We start from the raw sequence: 11,585 nt of genomic DNA on the forward strand, positions 1-11,585 counted from the left end.
TTCATTTTGGGTAGTGATCAACATTCAGTTATTGCCCGAGGTCTACATACTGTTGATCCTTCAATGATAGCTGCACCGACAGATCAACCCCAACATCATAGCCTCCAATGTATGTTGATGCCTTCATTCCTGCAGTACAATTTTCTATAAACTTTTCAATCTTTTTTGTTACCGTGAAGTGCCTTGGTGAAGCGCCCTCATCCGTTCGTCTCGGTGCTCTCATCACGCAATCTGCAGAGCGTTTCCCATCTTCAAAATTGTTTGAACATGTCTACTTAAGATGTATTCATATTCTTTGGTTCTTTCGGTAAAGTCACGTAGATAGAAAAATAAAAAAATAAGTAAATAAAAATAACACTAATGTAGACTGTAGCCTGGTTCTTAATCGGAGTGTACTGGCAATCTATAATGGTTAAGTTTGGTGAGTGTACTGGCAGTCTATAATATAGACTGTAGCCTGGTTAAGTTTGGTGGGTGTACTGGCAGTCTATAATGTAGACTGTAGCCTGGTTATTAACCTTGGTGGGTGTAATGGCAGTCTATAATGTAGACTGTAGCCTTGTTATTAACCTTGGTGGGTGTACTGGCAGTCTATAATGTAGACTGTAGCCTGGTTCTTAACCTTGGTGGGTGTACTGGAAGTCTATAATGTAGACTGTAGCCTGGTTTTTAAGCTGGTGAGCGCAATTCTTAAGAAAGCAAGTGCAGAGTCAATGAACAGAGATGATAAAACAAGAACTACAACCACCCAGCATTTGCAGTTGCATTGATCAGTCTAAACATAATCGATCAGTCTAAACATAATCAGCCAGTCAGCTTGCATTCGAAGGAATTTATTCGTAAATACATTGACGTTTGGACACAACAACTTTGAATTTCCCACGTGAACAGTTGCATTTAGACATTTAATTTCTGTGCCCAAGTTAATTTGTTTTGTAATTACCGTGAGCCCAGGTCCAATCTCGCAAATACAAGTCACCCATATCTCTGGATTTCTCACGAGGCAAAACAAAATCTACCTGGCGTGACTACACATGACAACAGCAAAGCATCTAAATTAGTAAACATTCAAAAGCACCAACCCCTCCTCCCGCACTAATCTACAATAACAAAAAAACATTAAAAAACAACTACTACGATAAAACCAGCTCATTTTACCAAGTAGTTATTAAAACAACTTCTACCCCTTACACTGTAGGTTAATGTGATAAATGTGTTAAATGCCTCTTCAGATATGGGAGGAAAATATGGGCGACTCTGAAAATCAATACTTTGAATGATGGAAGATAATTGAATTCCGCATTACTCTTTAAACATATCACAGAATACAATTAAAATCTCCATCTGCTCTTGAATGCACTTAATCTACTGCTATTAAACACAGGTCCACCGTTTCCAACTTAGCCGACAAAATGTCAGGAAAGTAGCTATTGAAGAACTAGGAGTTAAGTGAAAAAGTGGAAGTGAAATAATCGGTAGCACGCACAGGTTTCCACTGATTAATGTAGTTGAACTTCTTTTGCACTGCAACGTTAGCCAACCGTGGCTAATCGGAGGATTATCCACAAGGACTTTCGGCTAACCATCGAACAAAGATGGTGACTGCATTGCACACTTTCAGATGCGCTTCTGCGGCCATCTGGAATGCTAGTCACTTTAAAAAAATCTGGATTGAAAACTGATTTCTTCAGAACTGCTTTGTGTGTTTAGTTTGTAGTCCTTCCCCCACACCTCCAATTAGCAGGGCTAGCTACGTTCGGCGTGAAAGAAGTTCAACATACATGACAAAACCACGCTACCACTCGCACAGGGAGAATGACCGTGCAGGGTCTGATGAACAATATAACACGCTGACGTGACAAGAGCACTTAACCCATTGCGACGATGTCATTAGGGCACTGGCCGGATGTGAGAGACGTGTATCGGGCATTAATCAACATTTCCAACATGTGGCCCCACTTTAGTAATACATACCAAAGACCTGAAAACGATGACGGCAAAAATTGAAGGAAATTTAATTGGGCTGCACATTTTGCAAATAAACTTGTGCATTGAAACAAGGCCCTCTATGTGGCCTTAGATTTGCTGGCCCCACCACGACCCCTCCCAGCCTTCCGCGTCCCGTACGGACTTTTGCGGACAACGGCGGCCGTTCCTCCTCCCATGACTATGGGCATCTCCACGCTCGCGTTGCTCTGGCTCCAATCGGACGGCATGGTATCCTCAAAAAATGGAAGGGTTTCTGCGGGCAGCGACACCGCCTCTTCCAGGACAGGCGTTGCCTTGACAGCAGACGCCGCCGACTCCTCACCATCTACGTATTGACCTTCCTGAGCATCGCCCTGACCAACAGAGCCAAGAAACGATTCTTCTTCTGCTGCCGGTGCGGTGGCGGCGCAGTCTCCGTAGCTCACTGCATCTTCGCCGTCGTCAACAACAACTCCATCTTCTCCGAGATCGGCCTCCTGCGTTTCTGTTTCCAAATGGTCAAAAGGGGGATTGGCCACATCTTCACCTGAAACACCGTCAGCAGTGGCACCCTCCGACAACTCGGGCTCCCCAGCCGCAGCCTCTGCGAGCTCGTCTTCTTTCAGAAGATCATCGTCGGCATCTTCCTGTGCAATGCCTTGCATCTCTGCCTCATCAGCGGGTGTCTGCTCAGAGCTCTGCGGCGTAGCCAGCTCCGCTGCTGCCTCCCCGACTTCTGCATCATCTTTAGCGGCTGTTTCTTTGCTGGTTTCTTCGCTGACCACTGCCACTGGATTCTGCTTCTTGCCATGGCCGGAGAAAATGAAGAGGTGTTCATATTCGGGGTTGTTAAAGGGTTCTTTGCCCTGGAAAAAAAGAAAGGAAATGATATAAATTAAAAGTCCATCAATGAGTGTCGATCCTAGATTGTGGCACAAACAAACGCAAAAAGAAATGTAGGTGCACTGCACAACTGCACATCCCACACATTCTTAAACTTCTCATGTAATTGGTAACACCACAAATGTAGCAGCAGAGACACAACTGTGCCAGGGTGGTGTTAAAGTTGCATACATTTGATTAAGCTTGTTCATCCAGAAAAGCCTCACAAGTTGCTGAAATTTGTTAATGTAGATTATCGGTGAGTGCGAAGATGCGTGACTATGGGTGGGGTTAAGATGGAGTCTAACCCTGTCCCGCGAGAATCTGAGCCCTGAGATGCCTCAACCCCCCTTCCAGGGCAGGTCAAGGCCATTTCTAATTCAGGGTAGGGAAAAGGATCTCTAAACTATTCTACCATTTCAACTAAACTAATTTTAATTTCACCAGGTAAGGCCCACCGAGCTATGGAGCTCTGATTCAGAACCAACCTGGCTACAAATGATAGCTCAACCAAGTGGCTTATCAAGTGGATATTTATAGCACCCAAATACTCTAAAGTCATGTTTCCAAAATAAGGACAGAAAAACCGGAGGACCGAAGAATAATACACGTGACCACGAGGAAAGAGACATGCAAACTCCAACTATACACATGCATTGTCAGGGTCGGGATCGAACCCACGACCTCCTGTACACCAGGTGAGGGAGTTAACATCTCCTCGCCACCATGGTGCCCCATCAGCACTGCCACATGATCAAGTGGAGCAGCAAAACTGGCGTGTAACCATTACTACTACGACTACCGTTACCCTGCGTACCCAGGAAAGTCTGAATCTTGTGACTCTCATGTTATTCACAGATGCCACGGTGCCGTGGCAGCACCCTGTGGCAGCTGTGAATAATTTAACAATATAAAACTTAGTACGGGGCTTTAATTTCGATGTGCTACGATGGAATTATGGGTACGTAGTAATACATTTTGAATCAATAGATCGACTGAAGCTGGGGAGCATGGCGAATTAAGTACGCAAGAAAATGAATAACTGGGAGTTAGCTAATGCAAGGTTCTTGAGTGAACATCATGGACAGAGCTAAATGGAAGGCCTTGATTGGCGATTATTTGAGAGAGGACACGGCTCAACAGAGACAGTGAGATAATAGATTGTTTGGTTTTGCCACGGAATGATTTGGCAAAATGTCTTTGCAAGACCTTCCAAAACACAACACAGCCAAACAAATAAAAAATGTGAAGCGTACATCAACGCGTCGATTATCATTGTTTTAGTTAAGACGGTAACTTGAAAAACCTCGCATCCAAATTTGGCAATTAGATACGACGGTGTTTCGCTTGAAATTGCACCAAACATCTTCAGCACAAATCCCATATTTAAAGTCAGAATAAAACCATCAATCATGACGAACTACAATATTGCCTGTGAAAACATTCGTGATATTATTTATTATTATAGATTTCTGGGTGCGGCCACCGCACGGAATTTAGAAGTGACGAGTGGTGAGCGTGTGGATGGCCCCGTTAGAGAGCCTAACCGTGAATCCAACCTTTGTTGTCCAAGCAGCTGTGTACACGACACGCTAATGTGTCGAGGTGATCCAAAGTGCACACACCTCTTTGAAGTGCTTGAGGAGGACGGAGTTGTTATCGTTTCCCAGAATGCTCTTGGCAACAGCAACCACCACAGTCTTCCTTTCAGTCACGTACACCTTTGAAAAGAGACAAGCAGGAACTCTCATTGAGATTCAATCGATAGATTTTGGAAGAAACAAACCAAGCTATTTTTATTTCACCAGGTAAGGCCGACTGAACCATACAGCTCTTTTCATAAGCGACCTGGCCGTAAACTATAGCTCCACGAAGGGGCTTATCATGGTGGAAATTTATAGCGACCAAACTCTAAACTAATGTTTCTAAATGTGGAGGGAAAAAACGGAGGACCCGGAGAAGAATCCACGTGACCACGGGGAGAGAGACATGCAAACTCCAACTATAAAGGCATCGGGATCAAACCCACTAGCTCCTGTATACAAGGCGAGGCAGTTAACATCTCCCCACCGTGGTGCCCCTGAACTGGAAAAAATATTAACTGGAAAAGTAAACTTTGGTAAGGAAAAGTTATAGTATTTAAAAATTGGTTTAGGGTGCCTTTTTATTTCGCATTAGGGCTGCGGCAGGAAGTCAACAACCTGGAAAAATAATCCAAGCGATTTAATTTACAGGAATCTCCCACTGCAACTTAGAGCATGGGGCTCCTGCACAAGTTAATTTACTGGAAATTTAGTGTCTACCCGAGGCATCGAAGCCACCATTCTCATGGCTTGCCAGAATAGGCAGCACATCAAGTGGATTAATTTCCATCCGCAGTGTGCTAACCATAAAGCCACAGCGTCCCATACTCACACACCAATTTATTCTGCTGGTGCTCCGGAGATTCAAGGTGCTGAGCCACCATTGAAAATGTGTACGGCACAAACATATTGCAGGCATGACACTGCACTGCTGTTCTCATCTCCAGTGCTTCATCCAGGACGATTGCTTCTGCACACACGCGCACAGACACACAAAACGATGGTTTGCACTGCTGAACCAGTACAAGGCATTCACGGCACATTTTTTCCACCGGCTATTTGCAGAACCAGTCAAAATCAAAACACGTGAAATGCCGGCCTAACAAGACGACATACGTGAATCTGGTTCGGGACCCCGTAGGTGTCGGGGCCGGGGTTGACGATGCATTTATTGCGTGTGCGATGTTAGTCATTGCAACGCGAGGACAAAGCGACAACGCATCCTGCCAGCCTTTGCAACACATTACGCCACTGAACCATAGAACCAACCTCTTTCTGCTCGCTTTGTAGTCCGCGTGAAGATGTCGTCACTGTTGCCAAGGACGCACTTAGATTCGTTTCCCCGCCTCATAACAAAGTCGGCTTTCCTCCAGATTAGCTTCTGCATACGTCCGGCAACATGGTAGAAAATTGGACACAAGAGATCCTTTAGAAAACTCACACATTTGAAGGTAGTAACACTGAAAGGTCTGTGCGGACAAGTTAACTAAAGCACTTGCTGGGCAGGTGAGTGGCTGGGTGGGTTTTGTGGGTCCATGAGTGGCTGGGTGGCTGAGTGGATGTTGTGGTGGGTGGGTGGCTGAGTGGATGTTGTGGTGGCTGGGTGTATGAGTGGATGTTGTGGTGGATGTGTGTCTGAGTGGGTGTTGTGGTGGCTGAGTGGGTGTTGTCGTGGCTGGGTGTATGAGTGGATGTTGTGGTAGATGTGTGGCTGAGTGGGTGTTGAGGCAGAGCAGCTGGATGATTGACTGGTTGGGTGTCACTGTGGATGGCTGGCTGCTGTGGTGGGTGGCTGGTTACACTGACATGCAGGAACTTGGAGACATCCTTGTCAAACTCCTCTTCAAGGAAAGAGAGCGACTGTTGGTGGTACACACTCTCCAAGTGGCCCTTGATGAAGAACGCTTTGTTCGTGCGGATCTGGCAGAGGCTGCAGCCATACTGTGGCCTGAGTAAGAAAACAGGTGTGGGGAAACAAGTATCAATAAATAGTTGTTATTAATCTGCCCAATAAAGAACAAGGCTAAAAAGTCTAAAATTATTGTTATCGATTGGGGTGTTTGGTCAGTTTTATTAACGACTACAATTGTGGGAGGAAATCAAGGTAAATGGACATAAACAAAATGGGATCATATTCATAGATCGGCACAGATGGTTTCACATCCACTTATTTATATACTGGCGTCTCCCCGTCAGCTCGCAGCCCAGTGGGTCTCGAACTCTCCCGTCCACGTGATACACCTCACCATGCCTCCAGAGAACTGGGGACTACAGGAATGCACCATCGCACCCGGGCCAATAAAAAAAAACCCAAGGAGGAAGAATTATGCAAATGCGTGGACTGTTCAATGCTCTCCGACATGCATTCATCCGCTGAAGTATATATTTAGTGATAATGTTAAGTCTCAAGCTGTACGTCACTCGTCATCAGGACGTCACATTGCATACGACGTTACCGCCATGGCAAGCAAGCCGACATATTTTTGGTGCCGGATTATTGCCAGGTTTCGGGCAAACCTTCAATCAATTTAAACTTGAGGTAAGTCTACTCTGCATGCCATAGCGAAAGTTATTTGTGTTCAGTACAATTCACCTGGTACTGCTGGAATATAGCAAATTGGTTTGACCTTTTATGTTTCTGCACTAGGAGGCAGACACAGCGATAGCGCGTTCACTGACTGTTCGCAGAGATTCGTGGTTCGAATCTAGCAGGCGGCCCTGATTAACACTGCAAGTGTAATTCCCATACAATAGGCACCACTGCCCACTTCAGTGGATGAAAGAGCCTGCGATGTTATTTTCGATTTAGTGTAGGCCATTGTGTGCAATCGTTGCCCCTACCACGAACACATAGCAGGACCCTCCTGCAAAGTTTTGGGGAGACTCTTTCAAGTGCGTGCATGCATATATATGGTAAAACACATGTTTCATGCCAATTGTGGTTGTTGTACTTTCTCCAAGTCCATCTTAAAAAAAAAGCGTGACAATTGTGCTTATGCCACATACAGTATAATTAAGTGACTGGGCAACCAAAGGCCTCCAATCACAACCCATCCGAGGTTTGCAGTTCGAAATCGGGCTGGCCACCCTGATTAACACTGAGAGTGAAATAATCATATAGAGTCACAACCCATTTGAATAAGATGCAAGACTCACTTTTTGGTACCTTTCATCCAGTTGACATGCAAAAAAAGCAAAGCAAAATGTTAATCTCTGCTCACAACATTCATGATCTTCATTCTGCCAAGGCAGGGTATGGCTTAGGACATGGTAAACTAGACTCCCATGGTCAGGGGGTCACAGCAATCAATATAACAAGAGGAGCCATGTTTTTCACATTCGGTAAAAGATACCCTCAATATTTCAAAAGCCGCAATGCAGTCCCTTTAATTAAAAAAGCCGCGTGTCTCCGAAGCTGCCGCTCGTCGACCCCTGGTTAAGGCGGCGATACAGGAAAGTGCCGACTGATATTATCTGTTCCTTTTCCCACATGCACTCATTAATTGGCCGAAAACATCTGAATATAGAGGACTGCAAAGCTTGGGCAATTGTTGGAAATACCAGCTCACTGCTTGGCTGCTGCCTTCCAGCTTGTGAGATGCAATTTGCATGAACGACACCATCCAAATCTAAATATATTTTCATGATAATAAGACAACAGGAGGGTAACAAATGACCATGTCTGGCACAGTAACGAGACTTGAGTGAACGGATTGCTTGTTTGAAGAAACTTTAACCACACCCACTGACCATTGAATAAAATGTAATTTCCTTGAAGTGGTTATACGGGCGAGGTGGCTCAGTGGGAAAGTGAGCAGCCCCCACATCTAAAAGCTTTACGTTAATATCCTGGTTGGGGGGGGGGGGGGAATTTGACTAAGCCCATCTTCCCTCCGTTGGTCGACAAAACAAGTACCAATATGGGGAAGTCAACAGTCGTTGTTCTGTGGGTAAGATTTGCCCCAACCCCCGATTTGTTACCACCGACTCAGGACTGTCAACAGGAGAGGAGCACCAACAACTCAATGCTCATTTGAGTAGGAAAACACCGTGTGAACATATTGGCAGAACACCTTTGGTGTGCGGTATAAAAGCACATTTTTAGTAATAATTATTTTCCCACGATTCGCAATCGCAGTCAGAAAATGTTGTAAGGTGGTGGTGCGTCAAAATCAGTTATCGTGATGACCAAACAGCCGGAAGACGAATGTTTTTACGAGCGGCTGAACACAAAGCTTCACAATCTGTTGCCGTATAGAAGCACCCAGCCCGATGACAAATTGGCTGCTCCGTGCTCCAAAGGCAGATTTGACTCCTCGTGTCCTATGCTTGGTCGCGACGGTTCCTCTATTCGTTTCCGGAATAATTTATTGGTGGACGGTGGCATCAGAAAAGTACGACTCGTGGCGTCACCGCACGTTCGAATGGGAAAGCTGCTGCTGAATCTAAGGCAACTTCTGATGGGAGAATGTGCAGCTCACTCAAGGGCAACGGCGACATCGTAAGACTGTTTTACGAGGACCGGTGTGTTATGCTACACCCGCGTGCCGCTAATGCGTCCATGTATTGACTCGCCTAGCGTTTGGTGTGACATGGCCCACGCTAGTAATGCAAACACAATACCTTTGCGTCTAGGGCCCTTGGGTTTCGTTGACCACAGTCCTCCAAATATACTGGTGGTTTCACTCTCTGGTGCTGAAAAAAACAGTGCAATGGGTTACATTTCATCTAGATTGAATTGTTAAAGATAATTTAACTTATTAGAGTCATTCTTATAGCCATACAAAACAACTCAACATATGTTACTCTGTAAGTTAAACTTGTAAATGTCAATATTGGAACTTTGAATCATCTGAACTGCAGACAAATTACTTGAACATTTGTGTAACTGATGATGAACATCCACCAGCCAAAAGGGTATGTAAGGCTGGAAACATTTCATAAGAATAATAAACAAAGTTTTAAAAGAAGGCGTAAGACATGGCACAATAATCATGGTTTCAAAAACTCCAGGGTGCTAATTGCAGTCAAGTGCCAGCTCAGATCTCCATATCCCAACAAGTCAACCAGTTTCAGGGGAAATATTTTACTCGACTGCTCTGTGGCTCAGTGGGACGTGGCTTGAAGGGGCCGTAAAAAAAAACATTTCCCCAAACCTGATTGGCGGCTCATTGGATACGATGATCTGAGCTGGCAATTGACTGCAGTTCGGCCCCCCCCACAATAACTTTTGAAACACAGAAAAGTGTTTTAAAATGCATTGCATAACAGTAAGTCGCAGGAAGTATTGCATGTGGAAATGACACGAGTAATAATCCATCTCCCTTGCCTATCCTGCTACTGCTACTCCATGCCCGGCCCGCAGCTACGACTAGGCAAACACTCCCCCTACCACTATCCATATCACTACCCCTATCACTACCAACCCTGATCACTACCCCAAGCCCTCATACACTCCGACCTGTCTTCCTTGCCGTCACCATAACGACACCACCACTTTTAATAACCCCACTATTTATTCTCACCACTATTATCAAATGTACAATTTTATGATTGCAAAGCACCTTGGACTAAGGCGCTATATAAAATCTATATGACAAGACCTGGTCATGGCTATCAGCCCAAAATAGTCAGAAAGGTGACCTTTAATTTAGGACAGCAATGGAACTGGGCAACTGCGTACAAATTTCATCGCGATTGAGCCTCGTCACAACACACGAGCCATCACTGCCGACTGCAGACATTTGTGCCAGAGGGAATTGTGTTGGCCAGCCCTCTCCCTTTGTGCCGTGGGTACAACTTGGCAGAATGCTATGAAGACAAATTTAAGAAAACCCACCATCCAAACAAAATGTTTGCAGTCTGGAAACGAATAATAATACATGTGAAAAGGTGTTTTAAGATCGGAGAACAGAAAATCCCAGCTTGTTTGTAAGATGCATCACAACTTGTAACCACTGCCAATAATGGAATACACATCTGGTCACACAATTATTAGTCATACCCCCAAACATTTTTCTTTAAAATATGGGGAAAAAGTGCATCTTGTAATTGTGGGTGCACCGAGCGTACAAAATCAACGTCACAGATCCCCTCACGTCGCCGTTCGGAACGAGGCCATTGTGTGCCATATTCATGGTCCAAATGTCAACATTACCCTCAATTTGCTCAACTGTAATTGCCGGCAAGTCTATAAGGCATGCGATAGCCCTGCACCATAATAACGGTGCGAATACCAAATGTACTAATTTATCAATGCTGAAACGTTCTTATATAGATTAACTCGCCCATCCACTGAAAATGAGTCGTTCTCGGATCGCGCGTACTTACAGTGATCTTCAAAATCTGGTTTTTTTGGCCAACGGCTGCTCACCCTGGGTCAGTTTCCTCTTCACTGCGCCTCCAGATTGCTGTGCATTTGTCACCCCGGTTGCCTCTCCGGTCTGCATCACCACAACAGGTCAGCTCTTAAACCATCCTCTCTCGACTTGCACCAACACATTGGCAGCAACACGAAACAAACATAATTAACAAGCAACTGATGGAACATCCCAGGCAAGACCACGGGAAATTGATTCAGCAGGGATTTTTCCTGCATACACAAATATTGCCAAGGTTTTACAATTTACTTTTTCGTGAAATTACGTGATACGATATACAATTTACAGATGTGACGACTGTCCTGTTATCCGTTCACATAACTATGGAATTGTATTTCACATTTTATATTGTTTTTGTCTAGCTGTACAGCAAGATGTCGGAAACGTTCTTCGACTGAAGTTCACTCAACAAAATCCTGCCACAGGCCTGCACATTTACAACCTGCAACACCGACAGAGGCACATGCCGTCACTGTTATACGTCAAAGAAGTAATGACATACACTACACAAATTATGACGTGATACAACGACCACGTCATCAGTTACTCCTAATAACATTTAGAAAAGCACCAATTTAAAAGATATTGACATTTATAACTTGAATTAATGCTTGAACTGCCAGAAAGTATTTGTCTAAATACATTTATAAAAGGAACATAAACCACGATTTGTCGATATTTTGCACATCCAGCCGATACGATCATCGTGGATCTACTTGTTGTACGTATTGTAGCATAAAAATAACGCGGCCAAGCAGCAGCATTACCGTTG

At 44.6% G+C, this 11,585-nt stretch overlaps 1 protein-coding gene across 1 annotated transcript; it reads right to left on the reverse strand.

Moving 5' to 3' along the window:
* Positions 1-817: 817 nt before the first annotated feature.
* On the reverse strand, positions 818-10,990 carry LOC133354693 (DBIRD complex subunit ZNF326-like). Its single transcript, XM_061571745.1, is given in 9 exon segments — positions 818-2,834; positions 4,476-4,571; positions 5,270-5,403; positions 5,703-5,814; positions 6,240-6,381; positions 7,590-7,599; positions 9,057-9,128; positions 10,764-10,776; positions 10,778-10,990. Coding segments are annotated over 9 exon segments (1,452 nt in total). The 5' UTR covers positions 10,883-10,990; the 3' UTR covers positions 818-2,066.
* Between the last annotated feature and the right edge of the window lie 595 nt (positions 10,991-11,585).

This window comes from Lethenteron reissneri, chromosome 48 (genome assembly GCF_015708825.2).
Source record: "Lethenteron reissneri isolate LAM-NWPU_2019-01 chromosome 48, ASM1570882v1, whole genome shotgun sequence".
Lineage (NCBI taxonomy): Eukaryota > Metazoa > Chordata > Hyperoartia > Petromyzontiformes > Petromyzontidae > Lethenteron > Lethenteron reissneri.